Raw genomic sequence first — 22,376 nt, forward strand, 5'->3', positions numbered from 1 at the left:
TGCGCGGCTCCGCCGCGATGCGCCCCGGCTCCCCGCCTCAGTTTCCCCAGCTGGAGGCGGAGGGTTCGCTCCATTCAGACCCACGAGCCGCGCAGCCCTCGGGTGGCACCGCAGGGGGAACACCGGCATAAGCCCGGCACCGGGCAGCCCCTGGGAGACGCGGGAGGCACGTGTCTGGCAGGGTACAGGCGGCGAGACCTCGCATCCCCCCGGGGCGCCCGCCGCAGGTCAACGTGACCTTCACTGTGCTGCCGATGCCAACAGCAAAGCTTTCCCCGGTCGTCCAGCGAGCACACACGCATCTTCAATCTTCCCATCGATCCGTGCATGGCACACATGTTCCTGCCTCCGTGCAGGTCAATACGGCATGATGGGCTGCCTCCGGCAGGCAGCACGCACAGCCCAGCCGCCCGCATCACCCTGCTTGGGGTGTGCAAGGCACACGTGCCTGCCCTGGTCCACGGCAGGGACCTGAATGCCCGCGGGGTGGGGGTTGTGCCCCATATCTTTCGGGCAAACCATGCTGTGTGGCTAGCAGACTTCCCCATGACCTTCTGCGGCCAAAGAGGTGCACCCTCTCCTCCCTCCGCTCCTTCATTGCTGTGCCCACTGGCTGTGAGAGTTTGGCTGGGATCGGGGTCAAGCTGTGCCCAAACAGGTGGCACTGGGACACAAGCCCCATGCTAGCTGTGGCATGGGTAGGGCAGGGCAGGGCAGCGAGCAGGGCCACAGGCAATGTGCTGTGGATGGAGCTGGCAGGTGTATGCAGAGGCTGGCAGAGATGCCCACTGCCCAAATGCGATGGGTCCAGCTGGGAACTCAGCTCTTGGGGCAGCACAGGCAGCTATTGCTCTAAGGACTGGCAGCTGGGAGGGCTCAGGGAGATCAGTGCTTGGAGGCTGCTTTCTCCTGGGACACAGTGAGGCACCAGTTGGATCAGCCTCGGCTGGGGCTTGGCAGCATGTCTGGTTTCTCACTGTTCTGCACCAGAGCCTCCCACCTGCGACTGGCTGAGCATGGCACATGCACACAGGGCTGGTGGGAGGAGGCGAGGAGCAGGCAGGGCAAGGGAGCCAGCCAGGAACTCACTGGTGGGTCAGGAAATTGGAATCCTCCTGGCTAACCCTGCACCCTCATGCTGCGCTGGGCTGGGTGAGCAGCAGGGTCCTGGCACAGAGCCCACGCGCTGCGCTCTGATGGCAGGGGGAGGCTGCGAGGGCTGGAGAAGCCAGGACTGGAATTCGAAATGATGTTGACAAATCGGAGAAATGGCCTGAAAACAATCCGATCCGATTCAAAAGGACAAGCAAGAAGAGCCTGGCTGGCTTGGGGAGCAGAAGAGCCCATGAGCAGCCAGAGGGCAGGGCGAGTGGATGGGCAGTGGGCAGTGTCACCACACTCACTGCCCAGGGCAGCCCTGGCCGGGCACACAGTGTGATAGCTGGATCTACACAGGACACGCAGGGGGCTGTGCACATAGAAGCCAGGATTCCAAATGCCCAGCAGGCAAGCAGCTGTTGGGAAAAGCAGCCAGGAGGCAGGGAAGGGGAGGAGAAGCCTCATTGGTTCAGATATGGAAAGTAGGAACAGCGCTGCTTGCAGGGCAGCTGAAGCTCTCACTGCTGGCCACAGCTGCCCCATGCCCGGTCCGGGATCAGCCATCAGGAAAAATCCCCGCTAATTGGAAAGAGCACAGAGGATAGCAATAGTAGAGCAGTGACAGAGGCTGCAGGCAGCGGGGTCTGGGCGAGAGTGGAGGCAGGGAGACTGCAGCCTCAGACCATATGAATGCTGTGAGCGCAGCAGGAGGAGCTTTGCAGCGTATCGGGCAGTTGGAGCTAAGCAGGGTGCCCCTCGGCTGGCCCCGACCCACAGCAGTGTGTGCGTGGGACCGATCCTGCCCGCTGCCCTCCAGCACCGTGGTGATGATTCATCCCCTCTGAGACACAGCCGCTGTCCTTTTCTATTCTCAGGCCAATCTGGGAGAGATTTGTTTGTGATTTTCCTGCCTTGCTGCCCAGCCGACAGATTGATTATTGGCTGTGCCCCCTCCATCCGGACGGACTGTGACGCAAAGGCACAAGTGAGGGTCCCCCTGTCCTCTCCCCAGCTGCCAGCACCAGTCTTAGCCATGGGAGGCAGTGAGACCGGAGCCAGAGCTGGATGCGGCCCTGCGCCCACAGGGAGCGGCTGTAGGATAATCATTAATTTTGATCTAATTGGAGGAAACGTGGCTGCAAAGCCGCAGTGCCAGTTGGATCCTTCCTGTGCTCCCGTGCCCGCCTGGCGGGTCGGAGTGGGCAGCCGTGGGATGTGGGATGACAGGGTGTCTGGTCCCATTATAGGAGTGGGACTGGGCACAGTCAAAGCCCCCCACATGTTGGGTGTCAGTCCCCTGTTCCCAGCCATGGGTGGCATCTGCCGGGGACAGCACATGCATCCATAATGCAACACCCCATCAATGCACTGACCCCGTCTGCATAAAAAACCCTATTAAACACAATACCTTATTAAATGCTTTACCCCAACAAAGTGCAATACCTTAATTAATGCAACACCCCAATTAAGGACAACACTCCCATTCAATTTATTCCTTCATTAAGCACAAAACCTCAATTACAACGTCTCTTTTGTAAGCTGAGCGCAAGAGTTCTCACAAGGTGCCCTGGACACCTTTTGCTGCCTCCTGCAAACCAGCACCGGGATGCTGCAGCTTTTGGGTCCTGGCTGTGGGGACGCACCAAGGGGCTTCTGTAGGGACTGAGGGCCTGATTTGGGTAGACTGGGAGGAAAATGTCTGCCAGTGGCTCTGCAACCATGCACGTGCCCGTGCAGGGTGCCACAGACTTGCTGGAGAAAGCTCCGTCGCAGTGAGAATGCTGGGGCCAGCACTGAGCTGGGACCGCCCCATTGCCGTCCCCACATAGCCCGTCTGTCTCCCCCAGCCACTTGTCACCTGCCTTGTGGTTTATAAAACTTTAAAGCTAATGGTGTAATAAACGCCAATAATGATATTGCAGCTGCACCGGGGCACCCTGGGATGAATACATTACGGGAGCTGCGGCAGTTGCGCACGGAGGGCAGCAGTGGGCCTGGGAGGTGCTCCAGCGGTGCCGCTCAGCGCCGGGATGCTGTCCTGGGACGAGCCGCTGGGCAGCCCCCGGTGCCGGGCGTACGTCCTCGTCCTCCAGCTCCTGTGCACGGCTGCCGCTCCGTCACAGCTGCGTGGGCACAGCTGGCACAGCTGTGAGACACCTTGTAGCCACGGGCCGTCCCCGTAGCCGTATGACAGCAGAGGGGCAGAGCACAGCTGTGCGCAGGGAGGGCGAGAGCCCAGTGCCACCCTGAGCGTCCCTGTTCAGCACGACCGTCCCTACTGGGGGAGCAGGAGGACGCACAGCGGGGCTGGAGCCGCACGGAGTCAGTTGCTCTGGTCCCTGGGCTTGTCTGCGGAGCGATGCGTCCCAGCAGGGCTGGTACCCGCAGGACACACTCCTCCTGCTCACCCCCTCCTCGGGGCCGTGGGGAGCTGGGGGAGCATGCCCAGCCAGCAGAGCGTGAGGAGCGACTCTTCATGCTCCGTGAGACATTGCTCAGCTGCTCCTTCGCGCTTGGCTGCGCCGGCGGGCCCTGCCCTGTGCCCTACAGCCACCAAGACCGTGACATTGTCATCGGGATAGTTGGCAGCGCCCCTGGACAGAGGGCAGGAGGAGCATAGGAGTGCTGCCCACTGCCCTACCAGCAGCTCCTGCCTCCTGCTCATCTGTCCTAAAACAACAGAGCTATAAACTGCCTTGACGCGGCATTACGACTGAGGTTTTAAATGCACCCAAGTCAGGAATTCAAAGTTATGGGTCCCCGAGCAGCCGTAGCTCAGCCACATGGTGCCCATTATGGCCCCGCGCGTGCACAGCCGCCGTGCCACGGGCAAGGGGCAGAGTTAGCGTTACCATGGGAACCATTGCTCCTGATTCCCTGACATCTGTGTGATTAAAGCCTCAACCTCCGTGCCATGGCCCCACCAATGCAGTGAGGGCACCCCCGTGTCCTACGGGCCATCAGGAGCCATGTGTCCTTATTTCTTCTTGCCCAGAGGGACGGCTGTGGGCTCAGCACCCCACAGCACACAGCCCTCTCCGGCTCTCTTTGTGGGGATGGGCACCCACGTGCTCCAAGCTGGGCACTGAGCATGGGGTGCGCTGCAGGCACCAAGTGCCATGCTGCACTGCATCCTGGGCACGGGGTGCAAACAGGAGCACGAGCACACTGCAGACAGCAGCAGCACGAGCATCGGTCATGCTGAAATGCCAAATGGAACAGGCGCTGGGCACACCTGGAACACAGCGCTGCCTGCAGAGATGGCTGAGCGCTTGGCAAACAGGAAAACCACAGCTGGCACTGCCTCTGAACGCATTTCAGCAGCTGCCACACAGCGCTTTAGACACAGGGCTAGTGCTGTGCAAATAACAAACATGCCACAGGTAGTAAGTGCACTCTGCAATTACCAGCCATCCCTGGGCATCGTGCGCTGCGCACACCGTGACCGCAAACACACTGCAGGCACCAATTTGATGCAGAGGAGCCTGCAGCCAAGACAGGGCACCGAGTGCTGCAAACAGCCGTACAGTGTGCCAGCTTGGGGTGCTGTCCCCATGGGTGTGTGTCCCTGCCTGTCCCCACAGGAGTGACAGCCATGCAGCAGGGCTGCCGGTGCGATGCGTGCTGGTGCGCTCAGGGCCTGTTATTTCATTTTCACTTGTCCCATCCCATTAGCACAGCTGTCTGCCACCAGAGAAGGGAAAATTGATGCTAAACGGGATATCAATTTATCATGGAGTGTGTCACCCGCCGCACGGCTCTGCCAGCCGAGCTGCAGAGACGCGCTGCAGCAGCCAAGCAGCACCTGTAATTAACAGCTCGTCAGTTTCCCCGGCACAACACAGCACAGCCCGGGCACCCTCCGGCGGGTGCAATAGAGGGAATCCCAGCAGGTGCCACTCCCAGATGGGCACCAGGCAGCAGCGTCACCCCCATGCCCACCCCAGTGCCAGGAGGTTGGTACAGCATGGTCACAGGACGGGAATGTCTCTGTCTCCATACCGTGTCCTCTGGCACCTTGCTGCTGCCCCTATGAGGCAGAGTCGTAACTCACGGCATGTCGGTGCCCAGTGAGTAACGAGCCGGGAGCCCAGCTCCTGGACGTGAATTACGGCCGCTGCCTGCGCACAGTGAGACATCAATCCCAGCAGGCGGCTCGGGTGGGAACGGAGCATCCATCGTGCCGGGGAGTCGGGATGGGCCATCAGTCCTAGGCAGCAGGGAGCAGGCACAGCTGGCGGGCAGCAGCTGAGGACAGCCCCATCCACATGCCATGGCCCTAGTGCACCCGAAAACAGCAGAATAGGCGCCAGCCATGCCCAGCTTGCATCCCGCAGAGCCCTGGCTGTGCGCTGCTTTGATGTTAAACACTCAGAGATGAAATGTGTGCCCTGGGGCTGGGCACCTCGCAGCGGCCGGCCGGCCAGCCTCTGGCTGCGGAGCCGTGCCAGCGCCAGGGCCGATAATTGGATGCATGTTTCTTCCAATGAGTTTGTATCATTTTTATGTAAATTTGACATTTTCCTGATGTTCTGTAATGTGCACAAAGCAAGTGCCGCTCCTGCCGTCGGCAAAGCCTATTTCCTTCCTGTCTGAAGTGCTGTGTTGATTTAAGGGCCTGCTAATACACGCAGCCGGGCCCCCCCCGCACACATGCATGCGGGCGCACGTGTCCCTCCAGCACCGATCCATCTCTATCAGCGTGATGGGCAGCACCCAGCACCCAGCCCCGCGTCCACCGCCCTGACCGATAGCCCCTTCTGCTGGGGCAGTGCCCTGCACCACAGGACACCAGGTTGGCAGTGGGATGGCCCCGTGAGCTCTGTGCGTCCCATCCACGGCACTACCTGCTCACCCCCTGTCACCATGGTCCCATCCATGGGGACACTTCCTGGGGTGCATCATTCCCAGCCTTCTCGCACCGTGGAATTTTCCCCAGCTCCATCTCTGGAGCAGGCGAGCGGGTTTCAAAGGCAGCGCTGCTATTTAAAGCCCTTATTGTTCACGTCCTTGACACCGGCAGCTACATCCTGCTGTCGCTCGATGCGAGCGCATCCCGGCCCGGCCAGCCAGAGGAAGGCAGCTAATGAAGAGCGAGCGCAAAGCCGCCTCTCTTTGTCCTGATCACAAAGCAGCTCCCAAACAGTCCCCGCCGGTTATTTATAGATCCCTTCCCCGGGGCACGCCGGGAGTTTCCTGCAGACAGACACAACCCTGGCATTGCTGTGCTGCCCCGGGTGCCCGGGAAGTGCTTGCAGCTGCCCCATGCCCACGTGTTCCCATTCAGGGCTGCTCTCTGGGCTGCAGCCAGATGGGTGTTTTGCTCTGGCTGAGGCACGGAGAGGGGCATCCCCAGCCCCAGGAGCACATCTGGAGCACATCTGTCCATCATCTCGTGTACCCCTTGAGGCGTGGTGATGTGCAGTGGAGGTCTGGGTCTCCCCATGCAGCACCACAGCCATGCAATGAAAGATGGATGCTCTCCTGTGCCACGGCATCATTTACAGCCCCATGGTACCTGATGTGCCTGGCATGGTGATTTGTCTGAAAGCCATTGCAGAGCACGTGGAACAGGGAGAAGGATGTGATGGGGACAGGCTTGGGGGCAGCGCCCCTGTGCCATGCATCCCCAAGTCCACCAAGAAGTGGTGCTCATTCCTCTGCTGTTCTGGCCACAGGTCTCTCCTCACCTCCTCGGGATCACCCCTCGGTGAGCAGGGCTGTGGTTTTGTGAAATATGGCCCCTATAAATCCCACTGGGTGCGAGCCATAACTCTCAATATATTTTCAAATATAGTTCAATTATTTTTCCCATATATCATGGGGAAATTGCATCGGCGAGTGGCGGCGCTAAGCAGGGAGCGCGTGGCGGGGCGGTGTTAATAGGATTGTGCATGGTATTATGCATGAGGTCGTTCAGGACACAGTGGGGAACCTCGCGTGCTCCAGAGAGACGGGAAGGAATAAATCAGGCTATTAGCCCAGCACCTTGGTCAGGTCTGCGGGGGATTAATCTCTGCAGCGTGCAGGGATCTGAATGGGAACACTGATGGGCATCCTGAGGACACCTCCAAAGCCTCCAAAGCATCAGGAGCAGCATCATGGACCCCAAAGTGGGTCCCCAGAGGACACCCCAGGTGGCACTGAGTGTCTTGGGGACTCTCCTGGTGAAGCCTCAACCTTGTGCTTATGGAAGGTCCTCCTTATTCCCCCTGTGCTGCACTGGGGTGGGCACTGCGGCTGTTCTTGCCATGCTTTGCCCTACAGCAAGCGCTTGGCCAGCAGGACCCAGGGAGCAGCCACAGCCTTCAGGATGGGCGCGTGTAATCAGCCAGGACAGGCACATTTCTGTATGTTTGCCATGAATATTTATGCAATTTGTGCAGAGCCATCGTGCCTGGTGCAGTGATGGAGCCCAGCCTGCAAGGAGCAGGAGGACCTAGTGGCATCTGTCCATGGCACTGGTATTTTGGGATGCATGGAATCACTCCAGGAGCCACCAGCACCTATTTGGAGCAATAAACTGATTTTCTGGTGCTTGGCAGGGTGGGATAAAGCCACGATTTGGTGACAAACCACTGTGTGCCCAGTGAGCAGCAAGCATTCACAGTTCACATCTCCCCGCCCATCCTTCTTCTCACTCCTAGTCATACATTCACCCCCCATGTATGGTGGTGGGGTTTCCCAAGTTGGAGGCTGCTGTTCTGGACCCCTGCCAGGGGATGTCCAGGGTGGGATGGAGCCGCTGGCCCCGCTGTGAGGACATGGGTGCCCCCATGGTGCCAGCAGAGCTGGATCAAGCAGTGAGTGCAGGTGAGGTTTACAGTAACGGGAAAAACAAATTATTAATCATGAGAGCAGCCCCAGCCGGGCTGTCAGGGCCGCATGGGCTCATGAATATTCAGCATCGGGCTGAGCACTAAATCTCATTTAAATGTCAGGGACCATTAGGCAGACAGGGAGGGGGCTGGGATGGCAGCTCCCCACTCAGTGCCCAGCCCCGCACAGCCGGCAGGACAGTTCCAATGGGACACAGCCACCAGCGCCTGGGGACCTGGCACTTCATGGCTTCATGGCTAGCAGATGGGTGCCCTGAGCCCAGTCTCCAGGCTCACCTTGGGGTACCTGAGACCCCTGGGCACGCTGAGCACCCAAAGCATCTTCTGAGTGCTGATGGCTGCTGTAATCTTGCACCAAGGACCCAGCAAGCCTGGTGCCTGTGGTGGCAGTAGGGGGAGCATGTCTGGGCGCTGCCTCCCTCTGCGCTGGCACTCACGCGCTCTCCAGCTCAGCAGGGGCCTGGCAATTACATGGATACATTTAAGCTCTTAATCCTACTGAAGATTATTCCAAGGTCGGGGCGCCAGGCAGGTCCCCACGCTGCCAGGCTGTGGTGCATCCCTGCTGCCATCTGCCGGGGCGGGACACCGGCACCTTGGTGCCTGGCAGCTCCCCTCACACCTGGGCCATGAGTCCACGGGCATCCCCAAAGGCTCTTCTGGCATGGGAGCCCAGTGTGGGTAAGCCCTGGCTCTGCCACAATGGGGCATCCCATGGCCTGTGCTGAGGGTGTGGGCATCAAGGGGCTGTGCCATGCATGCCAAATAGAGAACACACATCCAGGAGGCAGAGGAGGCACCCGGGTTGTCTGGGATTCCCCTCCCTGGAATGGATCTGCTGCTTTCCCCACAGAACACATGTCCCCTTGTTCCCATGCTGCCCAGCCACCCTTCAGCAGGGCCATCGTGCACAAAGGCACAATGCCAATGCAGCCCCGTTCCCGCTCTGCACACACCCTGCGGCACTGCCTGCTCCCCAAACCGCCGCATCTCCTCCTGCTGCCAGTTGGGGAAGGTTAAAAAAAAATATATTAATGATTATTACAAAGAGCTAAAGCGGAATTGCAAATGTTATTTCTCCGGTAGATGGATGATAGCAGGGTGGATGATAGATAGCTGGATGGATGGATCGCTCTCCCTCCAAGCTGTAACCCCCTTCCAATCGCTCCCTCCGGAGTGCTGCTGTCACCTTGTCTCTGCTCAGAAGGGCTTTTACTGGCTCACTGGGGGATGCACGAGAACAGGTTATTAATACACGGAGAGGGGGATGGAATCCATTTGACTTGAAAATAGCTGAGAAACTGAGCTGCACTTTTAAAATCTGCTTTTAATCAGAAGGAAAAGAAGAGAAGTTTGAACAATTAGGGAGTAATGAAGAGCTTTGGAAAAAAAAAAGAAAACGCTCTCTGAAGATGAGCTAAGATTTTTACAGCACTTTGAGAATTTAAAGAGCTATGCTGGTATTGAGCAAAATGATACAAACACTCCATGTAATAATTGCACATGATGGTACCAGCAGTGAGAGTTGCAGCCTGGGTGTCCAGGTGAAGAGCAGGGCAGGAACCCCAGTGGGTGCCTAGGAGGGGGAAGCGGAGTGGTGGGGAGCCGTGCTGCTAGCTCACACCGGGCACGGAGAGAGCTGAGAGCCACTGGCACATTCAGGAGGCCATGCTGGCAAATTTGGAGCTGGGGAGCCAGGGGTGCAGGGGGTGGAGCAGGGACTGCTGATGGCACATCCCTGGAAAAGCATCATTGTCACTCAGCCCACACTCAGCCCAGTGCCAGGTCCTGGGGAAGCCCTGGGCTGCCCCGTGCGCTCGCGGCTGCGCCCTGCCAGTGGATGCCAAGGGCCCGTGACGGGAGCCGAGCGCGGGGGCTGCACAGCCGCTCGCAGCAGCAGCTGGGTAATTTTCATGCTAAGTGAAAAGTAAAGTGCACAGACTCTTTATTAGAGCGAGCACGGTGCGGGGAACAATGAAGGCAGTGATGATCGTTAACTTTCTAATCGGAGGAGAAAAGTCCTCAATGCAATTTTTATGGTAATAACATCGACACTAAAGATAATTGCTCCCCGCGTCGCGCTTAGCGCTGGGAAACTGTTTGGGAAAAAAACATTAATTTGCAGGAACTGAGCCAAAGTTTCCTTAAGGCAGCTGTTCCTGGTGCCACCCTACCCCGAGCCCTGCCCAATGGACAACCTTGTGTCCCACAGTGCAGCAGGGCTGTGTTGGAGCCCAAGCATCCCACCATACTGCAGCGGTGATGGAAAATGGTGATGGAAGGTGGTGATGGAGAAGCATCGGGGTGATGATGCGCTGGCGCTGCGGCATGGGGGTGTGGGGCTGCCCCATAGGCGGAGAGGGATGGGAGCCAGCGCTCCCCAGGGAATAATAAGCGCAGGAGGAATTACAGCCAGGTGACATTTTAACGAGCCGGCGTCCTGCGCAGCATTAATATTCCATGGGCTGCAATTCCCCAGCGGGCATTTGAGAGATGAAAAAAAAAATATATTAAAAAAAAAAGTACCCTGAGCCCGATGAAATCAAATAAATAAATCTCTGCCGGAGCGCGGCATCTCCCCCGCCCCTGTGCCATGATTTCCCCTGTGATCCCATAACGCACAGCAAGCAATCGGCGTGGCTCCCAGCACGGCAGTGCGGTGATTTATCCCAGGCAAGAGCGGGGGCCCGGGGATGATGCATGGGGCAGGGGCAGAGGTGGCAGCAGGGGGAGACGGGAGAGCACGGCACGCAGACGGGGCTACCGCTCAATCCTAAATTAATTGTAATATTTGACAAATCAGATGTACTTAGGTGATCCGTGGGCCGTGTGAGGGAGATTGATGAGGGGTTTGGGCTGTCAGCTGCTGGTGGTGTTCACCACTGACCAACAACTGTGGCTTCAGCACCGATCGCCCTCCACGGGATGGAAGCAGCCCCTGTGTCCAAGTGCTGATTGGGGTGATCACAGCAAGAAAAGTACCCCATCCTCTGCATCCTGGCTCCTTGGGATGATTGTGTGATAGACGCTTGGTCTGCCCTTGCTTTGCACTGGGGTCCTCCCTCCCCATGTCCATGCAATGCCACCCGGAGGTGGCACATGGCTCTCTGGAGGCTCCTCCCCACATAGTGCTGGAGCTGCTCCCCATGGTTTCAGAGTGGTGAGAAATCCATAGACTGACAGCCTGCGAGATGGAGGTGCTTCCTGGTCGGGGTGTGCACAGCCATTCCCCGCAGGGTCATTTCGGTAACAGCTCTGCCAGCCAGCACTGAGATTCATGAGCCCTGCGAGGTGACAGCAAACCTGATAGGTTTTAAGATAGCAACATGCCCTGAATCTGCAAAGTGGCAGAGCAGGGAATCCGCCGTGTGCACAGCCTTCAGGGATGTGTTGACCACAGTGCTAGGCCATCAGGGATGGATGGAAAGGCACTGGCACCCCGGCGTGCCTTTGGGGCTGCAGTGTGCCATGTGCCCCCACCCAGAGTGGTGCCAGCCCCAGAGACAAATGGCACGTGGGAAGGCGGGGGTATGGGTTGGTGGTACTGCTCTAGCTTTTATCAGAAGCGTATGCTGTAGTAAAATATCTACATTTGGAAGCAGAGATTTCCAGGGATCTGAGAACACTGGGCTGATAATTAAACATCTGTTCTGCATTTGTCTGCCTGCCTCGCTCCATTCTGGCTATGGGTGTGCGGCATCGCACCCTTCACTGTCCCCTGCTCTCCACCCACAGAGCCACGGGTGCTGTGGGCCGTCCTGCACTTTGCTCCCTGGGCTCAGCAGCTTTGCTCCCACCTTGCAGTGCTACAGAGCCCATGGCTCGCCCTGGGGCTCACACCTCAGGCGTTCCTCCAGTCCTCTCCATGCATCACCAGCCACTGTTCGTCCATGTGCAGCCCCCTGGGCTGAGCGAGCAGCTGCCACCACCAACCTGCATCCAGGAGAGCATCAAAACAACCTCTGAATTGATCCCTGAGACTCTTCTGCAAGCCCCAGTCACGTCCTATGAGGAGCAAGCGTCCGCTCTAGTTACTGTCTCCTAGGAGAGCTCTGGGGACTTCAGGCTGTCACAGGAGAAGCGGCCCCAAACATGACATCTCCATGGAGCCCAGGGTACGGCAGGCAGGGACACGGTGCCACTGAGCAGATGGCACCCAGCCAGATCGATGGGAGCCGTGCTGGGCTCCAACGCACTGTAGGTGCTGGGGTGGGAACAGCCATGTGCCCACAGCCCGAGGTGCTCTGTTGTCCCCTATCTGCCCCCTGCCCTGGTGTCCCGGTGTTTGTCACACCTGTCACCGTGACAAGGGAGAGATTAGAGCCGCCCTGAGCCGCTGCTTCATATTCATGAGACTTCAAAGCATCTGCACCAAACCTAATCCTCCGCACAGCACCCTGCCAGCAGCCCTTGCTGGGCTGGGAGTGCTGCCGGCGGCCACACGGCTCTGCTCAGGACATAAGGTGACACCCGGTGCCACGGGGCGCTGTGCCGTGCCCCATGCTTGGCCACAGCATGGGGTGATGGGCTGCATGCCCGGTGCCAGGCTGCCAGGCGGGGAGCGCGGGGCCTGGCGGAGGGCGGGAAGCACGGCCCCCACGGAGCCGTCTCCTCCAGATGGCGAAGGCCATTAGAGCCGCTCTCGTGCGCACGGAGCCATAAAGTTTATGGGCCTCATCATTTAGCTGTAATGGAAATAGTTAAATCTGTCTCTGTTTAAGCAAACTGTGCCCTCGCGGGAGCGCTTGATGCCATGTGCCAGTGGCTGAGGGGCTCCGAGCTCTCCTTCCTGCTGCCCACATCTTCCTCCTACCCTGACATGTGGCTGCTGACCCCAGTCGTATGGTACCCCACGGGCAGGGGCTCCACACTGGATTCAGCCCCCCAAGCCCCACATCCCACCTGCGTTATGGAGGGCCCCCCCAGCCCAGCAGTCCCCCCACCCATTGTGCTCAGCTGTGATATCGGTGGGAGCTACCCCCTCCCCAGCAAGCAAAGCGTGATTAATTACAGAGTAAGTCATTAATATTCACAGCTAATTAAAGATCCTTATCGTGAATAATGGAGTTCTGACTCCAAATTATGGGACACGGATGGAGGAGGTTGGGGGGGAGAATGCACTGGGGCTGCAGAGGGATACAGCTGTGGTGTAGGGGCACACGGGGAGCAGAGGTACCACCATAGGGGCCTGGGCAGTGGTGGTGGCCAGGGGTACCTGGGCATGTGGAGCTCTGGTAGGGGATGCAGGGCTGGGATGCAGGGCAGTGGGGATGGGGCAGGCATGGAGTCCAAGTTGGGGCCGCATGGTCCCCACAGAGCATCCGGAGGGGAGGGCAGCAGCACTTTGCCTCAGCTCCTGCTATACAAATGAAAGGTTTTTAGTGGGAAAGACTCTGGGAGAGTAATACATCTCCCATATTGATCGCAGGCCAGGGACCAAGGCACGGCTTAAACAGTAATTGATTTCTAGCCGCCGAGATGTGTTGGGGAGCATTGATTTAACAGCACTGCAGACACACTGCTACTAATCTGATTAAAGTATTTAGCAGAAATGTTATTCTTTAAAAAAAAAACAGAGGGAGGTGATGGTGCTGCCTGGGGCCAGAGGGCCAAGCTGGGGTGGCAAAGCCAGGGTGGAGGGTCCCGGTGCAGCCAAGCACTGCTACAGGGTGGCTGGTGTCCCTTCCATCCCCATGGCAGTGGCACACATCTGCAGCCAGCTGTGTCAAGGGCACATGTAGAAGGAGTGGGCAGCACGTGCGTGAGTAATGAGCTCCAGAGAGAGCGTGGGCCCACAACCAGGGCCATAGTGTGGATGGTGCTCCCAGCATCCATCCCAGCTCCATGAGGGGCACCAGCTTTGAGGGGGGTGGGCAGCACCCCTCAGTGCCATTCCTGTCACACCCATCAGCCCAGTTAATTAACACGCGGTATCAAACAAATAAATTATTCCTGCTTCCTATTGATTCTAATTTACTGGCCCCTGGAGAGCCCGGGCTCGTTTATCCCACCTGTCACCCCTGCTTAGCAGCTGCGCTAACACCTGCCTGGCTCCCAGCACCTCTCCCACACTCCTGCCTAGAGCAGAGCCCCCTGCCCAGGGCTGTGCCTCCTGGACACCCAGCCTGGAGCTTATCTCTGTCCCTGGGCATCCCCTACCTCCCAGTAGCACAGCAGTTGGGTTCCCCTGCATCCCAGGGAGTCCCAGGGCTGCCCGTGCACCGCCTCTGCTGTCTGCCCGTTGATACCAGCCTGATCAAAGCAGCGCTCCTCCCTGCTCCCGCCCTGTATTGATGCTGGATTGATCCATCGACCTGCCCAGCTGCTGACTGCACAGCTCCGTGCTCCTGGGCTGCTTGATTGGGAGATCTGAGTGAGGGAGGAACACTACCCAGCTCCTGCATATGGTCAGTGCTGGACTGCTTTAGTGCTGTTCCACAGCATCCCTGCTGGGTCTGGATGGGTGGTCTGGACAGCAGCTTGCAAGCAGGGCTTGGGTGCTCCCAGCACAGCACTGGCCTCATCTCAACTCAGCAGAGCAGCCAGGCATGCTTTACCATGGGGAGCTGGAGGCTGGCTAGGGACATGGCACAGGGTCGCTGACCCAGCATGTGTGCCTGCTGCTGCTCCACACACCAGTGCTCCCCAGCACTGGAGAGCTGACACCCACCCAGGCCAGCAGCCAGCAGCAGGCTGTCTGAGTCTGCCTTCAGCCTTCATCCCAGGCAGCCAACAGAGCAGCAGAGGGCCGGGCATCTTGCTTGGAGACACCCACTTACTCAGCCAAGCCACATGTGCTGAGTCCTACTCTCCAAACCCTGCTCCCTACAGCCTGGCAGCACCCATACTTCAGGAGCTTTCCACCTTGCCCTGTAGATGGACACCATCATGGGATGCTCATCATGGGGTACCCTTAATGGAGTGCCCATTGCAGAGTGCCCATCATGGGGTGTTTGTCATAAAGTGCTCATCGTGGGGTATCCATAATGGAGTGCTCATTGCAGGGTGTCCAACGTGGGGTGCCCATTGTGGGGTGCTCACCATGGGGTGCCCATTGCAGGGTGCAGCTTGGCACGGCCCCACTGGCAGCACAGCAGGCGCGCGTAGGAGGAGCGCTGGCAGAGCAGCAGTCAGGAGATAAGCTCCCCTCTCATCCTCATTGTGTGTGACGGGAAGGAGATTTATGGCTCCAAGCTGCGATTTGTGCGCGGCTCAAGCACACGGTATTGATCACTCCTGGTTGCTCCCGCTGCTCCCTCACCTCGCAGCCCCTCCTACCTCAGCCCTGCCATTAACTCTTCCTGTCCTGGGGGCTGGGACCACCCTGGGCTCTGGGCAGGGGCAGGTTGCTGGGGCTGGGGGTGAGGACATCGCTTGGCAAGGAGTGAGGCACAGGGGCAGGGCTGTGGGCATGGAGTGGCCTGTGGTGCCAAGGGGATGGGGATGGTGGGCAGTGATAAGGAGACAGATCAGAGCGGATGGGGCACAGTGCCTTGGTGCAGCACCTGGAGCAGTGCTGAGCACACAGGGATGGCAGGTGGTGAAAAAGGGATGAAATCAGGGGACGGAGTGTGATGGCCTTGGGCAGCCAAGGGCACAGGGGATAGCAGGGAGGAGTCCCCGGGCCAGTGGACAGGCCAGTGCTACGGGGCTGGGGATGGGGGCAGCTCTGTGGGCTGGGGAGGGGATGGGGACTGCGGGTGCCTCTGCAGCAGCGGCAGGAAATGATGTGTGAAATGAAGAGTTCCTGCCCAGTGCCCAGAGGGAGCGAGCAGCATACTGAGCAGGAGCTGGGGCTGGGGAGGGGGGAGGCACAGCGGGGTACACGGTGAGAGGGTCCCCTCTGCATTGCACAGGGACCCTGAAGGGGGAAGGACTGCTCTGCAGCAAGGGGCTGAGCCTCTCAGGGGAGGTGGGAGAGGGACTCTTAGCAGAGTCTGCTGTGAGGACCCCCAGGGTGGAGGTTTGGGGGGCACAGCCCTGCTAGATAAAGCCCTTGTCCCCCCCTTTCCCTTCACCCCCTCCCCGCATGCTGGTTTCCTGCTGCTTCACGGAGATAATTAAATCTGTTATTTCGGCAGGTTCCGCATCCCCTGCCAGGCGGATCCGTAATCAGTGCCAGAGTGCTTGGGGCTCCCCCACCTGCACCCCCTCTCTGCCTCCCCACCGCCCACATCAGCCCTGCTCCAGGGACCTTGTCCAGCCTCCCCCAACCCGCTCCTTGCCTGGCAGCACCCTCGGGGATGGACACCCACGAGTGCCCATGGGAGGACAACATGCTTCTCTCTGGTGCTGGTCTCATCCCCTCACCTCCAGCTGTCCCATATTGTCTCCTCTGCAGAGCTTGGCACCAGGGCCGGGGGGATCAGCCCCAGCTCCCCATCCATCCCTGCGTCTGGCTTTATCACGGCACCCGGGGACGCTTTAAATAATTCACCAGGATGAGCTCCGGCACAGCTGCTGCCGCAGGCACTGGGTGTGCGGAGCCAGGCAGCGCCTGGGTGGCAGAGATAGCGGTGCGTCCCTGCCAGCACCCTGCATCATACCCGGGCTGCCCCCTGCCTGATGGCACCTTTGGCTGCAGGAGAGGCACCGGCAGAGGTGGGACTTGGTGCAGGGATGCCCATGCCCAGCCCTGTGCCATGCTCCCAGCCCGGCCGGCACTCACCATCACCTGCATCCTTCCTCCAACCTCCTGTGCAGGACCTACGATTGATTGTTGAGGGATCCTGTTATTAAGCAGGCAGCACTGGCTGTAAATTTGAATCAATAATTTAAGGGGGTAAAACTATTAATAGAACATTAAAATATCTGCCATTGGCTGAGGCAGGAAGCTTGGAGTGAAGGTCAGGTAACCAGGTGACATAGGACATGGCCTGCAGAGGGACAGTGTGTGGCATGCCGTAGCGTGCATGGCGATATGCTGGCATCCCGCATGGCAAAGCATCCCCCACCCGTGCTGGAAGCTCATGCACCACCAAGCAGCCTGGCCTCGCCACCAAAATGCCAGGTCATGACCACAAGTGGGAAGGGTTAATGGCTCTGAAAGCAGAGCCTCCCCCTGCTCCCTGACCGCTGTGTTTTACAGGCCGGAGCTATTAATGGAAAATGTTCCCATCAGCACCATTGATCCCCTTGTTTACAGCCCCGTAATCCTTACTCTGTTGACTCAGGAGCAAGGAGAAGGGGAGGAGACGGCATCACCACTTCCCTGCCTGCACCTCGCCTCACCCCAGGCTCTGCAGCACCATTGGGGCACTGGAGATGGAGCAGGGTGAATGGACGGGGACACTACAGCACAAGTACATGGGGCCATGCAGAGTCTTCCTGGTGCCTGGCCAGCTGCCTGGCACCTGGCATGGCAGCACCACTTTGTTCTCATTAGTGCGACGAGCGGAGCCGTCACGGCGAATTAGAGACCCACCCGCCACACAGTGATGCATCTGCTGTGCCAGCAGCAGAGAGTGTGGAGTAGTGGCTGTGGTGGGCACTGTGGCCAAGAGACAGCTGCAAGTCTCATCCAATTCCTGCTGGGCTTTGCTCCACACAGGGTGATCCCAATCCGTGCTCCCCTGTCCGTCCTTTCCCCCCACCCTGGCTCTGGCTCACCAAGGGTTCTTCATCACCCAGAGATGCCCCATGCCTGTGCCAATCTGCCCCCCACAGTGGTACTCACAGTCTGGAAATCACTGCTGGAGCAGTCTCTGCCTCCAAATGTGCAGCGCACCAGCATCTCGCCCAGCTCCAACCGGTGGCTCACGCGCTCCACGAATTCCACAAAGTCAAAGGGGCGGCTCTTCTCCTCCTCGCTTAGGTCCAGCTTTCCCCGCAGAGCCACCAGCACATCCTGCTCCGTGCCCTCATGCATCAGGGGCCGGCCCGCCCCGTCCAGCAGCCCCAACATCTCCCCTGCCCAGTATAGGTCGTGGCTGGAGAGCCGCGAGAAGCGCGCAGGGTTGAGGTTGCAGAGCGTGACGGCGGGGAAGGTCTTGTTGCGCTCCATCTCCTCCTCCAGCTGGGTGCTGTGCGGGTACTGGAAGTACAAACCCACGCACTTGGTGTAGACGTGAATGAGGAGGGCGAGTGAGCCGAGGAAGGCCAGCAGCCACAGCAGGTTGCGGGTGGTGTAGCGGCGGTGCTGGAAGATATGCTGGATGCCGTGCAGTGTGGAGCGCCGGGAAAACTCCTCCAGGCTCCACGGGCGCTGCTGTGGGACCACAGCATCATCTTTCAGCTGGGCACAATGCACTGGGAGCCCGGCGGGGCAGCCCTCCAGGTGAAGGGGTGCTGAGGGCCAGGGATGTGCCCAGGTGCGCAGAGGAGGCCCCTGAGTCTCCTCCGGCCACATGCTGAGCTGTGAGTGCAATGGAGGAATTGGAGCGCTGAGCAGTGTAATGCTGCGCCCTGACAAAGTGGGAAGAGCAGGAAGTTCTCTAAGTGCCGAGACCACAGACGTACTTAATGATGGAGCCAGAGACTCTAAAGCAACCCTGGAAACCATGGGCACTCTCATCCATCCCCTGAGAGCCTAGCAATTAGCCCTGCTTCCTTCCTCCATCTCCGGGTACTTAGCACAAGCTCTGCAGGGAGGCACAGAGGTGCCTGGGCAGAGCTGCATCAGCTCTGGTGTGGGGAGAGATGCATGGGAGTGCAGTGTCTCCTACAGAGGTGGCCCTCAGGAGCCCCAGCTCTGACCCAGCCTCACCAGAGCAGAGCTCCAGGACATCAGGCTTCACCACCCAGTGCCACCCTTGTCATATCTTCTGCACCTTCAGGCTCAGCCACAGTTTGGCAGAGGCCATGGGGACCAGGACGCCCAGGCACGAGGCTGGGCTCTCTCCTGCAGCCGCTCAGCCCTGGCCTGGCACCCAGCAGCAGAACAGCCCTATGAGTGGTGGGTTTGGTGGTGGCTCAGCCACAGCTCTGTGGTGCCAGCCCTGACCGGCTGTGCTCCCATGGCCCATGCTCCCCTGCATAGCTCTAAATCCATTAGCTTTGCATAATTAGATTTTTCTCAATTACCAGATTATGATAATTAACAGCTCATTTGGAGGAGGCAGTGCCTAATCCCGGCATCACGCCTGGCTCAGATCCAGCCCAGCTCATGAGGGCGCAGGGATGGCAGTGACACGGGCACACGGCAGCCTGGGAGCTGTGCCGGGGCGGGCAGCCTGAAGGATGCTCCGGCATCCTGTGTGCCAAAACCCAAAGTCTGCCCATCTGCATGGACCAGCCAGCCCGGCCAGAGAGGTCAATGCTGCAGGCAGAATGGTCCCCAAAAATGAGAGCCGAAATGGAGACAGCTTATATCAATGATGGTTCTAGAAGAGGCTGTGGACCTGAGTAGCTCCAGAGATGCAGAAAGCATCTTGCACCACATCCTGCAGCCAGCTGCCAAGGGAAATCACAGGAGAGGTTTGCCTCGTGGGCTGGGCTGCAGTCATTAAGGGGGGTTGTTAATGAACTATCCAAGTCAATAATGTTGTCGAGGAAGGATGGGAGAGCAGGGTAGGGAGAGGTAGCAGCCGGGGAGGTACCAATCTTTATCATGGGAAGGCAGGGCAGTCATGGCAATTACTGCCCATCAACAGAGCTTCATCCCTAGTAAAAGAGTAGAACAAATATTGAGAGAAAAATGCTTCTGAGGACCTCGAGGGCAGGGGAATGGGGAGCAATAAAGATGTTCTCAGAGCTCACATAGAATAAATCTGCCCGGTCTGACTTGATTGCCTTTTTGGGTAAAATTGCTAAATGAATCGATGGAGAGGAGACAAGAGGTGTGATATATCTGGTTTTTATTAAAGCGTTTGATGTAGCTTCTCATGGAATCAGTTCCAGTTGGCGGGGATGGCCAACCCTCCTTCACAGGAGCAGGAGGACGGGGCAACCCCACGATGCGGGTGCATAGAGAACGTGATGGCACCGACTTCTGAATGTGCCACAGCCCCTGCTGTCACATGGGATGCTCGGGGCAGATTTCTGTCCCCATACTGGAGCAGCCATCAGTTTTGGGGGAGCAGAGGAAGCTGTTCAATGAGGCACATTCACAGCAGTGCCAGGAGCAGCATCTGCCATCCTGCTATCTCCTCTCTCCTCGCAGCCTGGTTTCTCCCAGCGCCAGGCTCTTCCCCCTCCTCCCACTGGTGCTAATCCCCTAATCTGTGCAAAGCAACAATTTCCTGCATGGCACGGTGTCTGCCTCTCACAGGCCCAGACAGCTGAGATCTGCATTCCTCCCCTTCTGAACGCCAGCTCCCTTATCAGCAGCAGGTATCGGGTGAGCCAGGCACCACCTACCTCCGATAAACCCATGTTTTATTGTGTCCCATTTCCATTTTATCTCCAAGCCAGCAATTATCGCCCATCTCACAACACGCTGTGCTGTGCGCAGGGCGCAGTGGGGCAAGCTCCTGTTTTGCAGGCAGCCCTGGACCACAGTGTCACATTGGAGGGGTCAGGGGCAGGGACGACGCCATGGAGGTGAAGCTCACTGCTCACTGCCACCCCGTCCACCTAACTTTGTGCCATGGAGGCGGTGATGGGTTTTCTCCCCATGAGCCAGATGTGTTGCATGGAGCATAAACACCCGCACCAGTTGTTGTGCTCCTCGGTGTGAAGGCATCAGATGTCTGCGTTAAAACAAAGCTCTCCACTTAATTACTCAGGCTGATAATTCAGCACGTGGAGGCGGCTCTGGCTGAGAGCAGAGGGCTGGATCACAGCTGGGACTGGAGAGGCTTGGAGTGCACATTAATCCTGGCTCTCACAGCCCTGATTAACGGTGCTGGAAACCTGCCCACCCCGCTCAGCCATGGGGGAAGACTCCATCCACCGCACCCCACTGCTGCCCCAGCAGGGGGGTCCCTTCACCTCTTGTGCTGGTGGCTGCCAAGCCAAAGGACCTCAGTATCTTCAGAGGGACCACAGCAGTGCTGCATTGCCCAGGTGCACCCGCACCAGCAGACCCCTCCTGCAAACTCACCTTGCGCCAGGGCTGGTGGCTGGGCTGGAAGCTGCAGGCAGGCTGTGCCATCCCTGTGGGGCTCCAAGGGTTAAGCTGTCATGTATTCAGGGCCACACGCTGGCCAGGAATTACACTTTTATCGGCACACGGTGCTGCCGCTGCTTGAATTGGGACTGGGAACTCTATTTCCGAGCTCACCCAAATTATTCTCCAAGAGATAAAGCGCGGTGCAGAGCAGCGCCGGCACTTCATTAACATTCCCCAGCCCATTCAGCTTTAAACGAAGATTGCCTGCCTCGGAAAATGATAAAATTGAACATGTGAAGCAGGGCATTATGTTCCATCAGCCGATATTATTTTCCACGCAGGGGCCGAGCGGAGGCACAAACAGCTATTTATGCAGCGCCTGGCCAAGCCGCAGAGTCAGTAGGGGTGGGTGGCGGGTGCACCCTGCCCAGCCATGAGCATCAGAAGGTGTCCCTGCTGTGTCCCTTGTAATTGGGCTTAGGTGTCCTCGGGGCTGTTCCTGCTCTTCCATGCATTGGGCCTTGGCATGTGGGTGAGGAAGGGGATTAGCAGTGGAGGTCCCAGCTCCCCAGTTTGTCAAACTGGAGGCTTCCCAGCCTGCCGTCCAGCCCCAGGGGATGTGTTGGCTGAGGCAAAGCTACCCCAAGGGGACAAACACCCCTCTGTCCCCTGCTAGGGCTGAGCGGAGAGGCTCCTGGGGCCGCAATTGGATTTTGCTCGGCCACGCTGAGCCTATCGATCTGGCAGTAATTAAAGTCGCTCCAAACCCTGACTCATATTCAACCTTGGGAGGAAGGAGATCCTTGGAGAGGCATTCTCTGCTCCCCACCTGCCAGCTCAGCACCCACTGTGGCCGTGCTGGGGCTGCCCTGGCACAGCTCCGTGCCCATGGGGGGACCCCGCCCCACACCATCTGCTCCTGGGGCTCTGCTCTAAGTCCTGCTCACTTGGACCCTACATAATGAGCCCATGCTGGTGCCTCTTTGTGTCTCTAAGCCATCCTGCGACGTGAGGTACTACCCGCCCTGTCCACCCCCTCTCCCTTTTCAGTGCCTGGAGGCACTGAGGTGCTAGGGGCACAAAGAGGTAGCCGGAGAGATGTGAGAGCAGGTGAGACCCAGCCAGTGTGTATGTGTGTGCGCGTTTGCACGGGGCCCCTCTGCACGCCCAGCCCTGCCGTCAGCCCCACTGCTATTCCCGGCATCTGCAGCAGGTCGGAACAGGCATCAAGGAGGGGTGGCTGCCATTCAGCAAAGGCACCACCAACCCGTTCAGAGCCCCTGCTCTGGGACAGAGGGATTGGAAACTTTGTCAGAGAGGGTGCGCAGGGCGGGGGTCCTGTGGGGTACAAAATCCCAGCGGGCCCGGACAGCAGCAGGGCTTTGCGGCAGGGAGGTGGCTCCATCTGCAGGACATAGCCCTGCCTGGAGCACCGAAGCCGTGGGAGC

The 22,376-nt window shown here is 58.7% G+C and overlaps 1 protein-coding gene across 1 annotated transcript in view; it reads left to right on the top strand.

Moving 5' to 3' along the window:
• LOC104911763 (rac GTPase-activating protein 1-like) overlaps positions 1-16,049 on the top strand; it is an 18,309-nt gene extending 2,260 nt beyond the window's left edge. The window contains exon 10 of the mRNA XM_031554292.1: positions 16,019-16,049. Coding sequence (XP_031410152.1) covers positions 16,019-16,049 — 31 coding nt within the window. The remainder of the gene's footprint in view (positions 1-16,018) is intronic.
• The last annotated feature ends 6,327 nt before the right edge of the window (positions 16,050-22,376 follow it).

This window comes from Meleagris gallopavo, chromosome 7 (genome assembly GCF_000146605.3).
Source record: "Meleagris gallopavo isolate NT-WF06-2002-E0010 breed Aviagen turkey brand Nicholas breeding stock chromosome 7, Turkey_5.1, whole genome shotgun sequence".
NCBI lineage: Eukaryota > Metazoa > Chordata > Aves > Galliformes > Phasianidae > Meleagris > Meleagris gallopavo.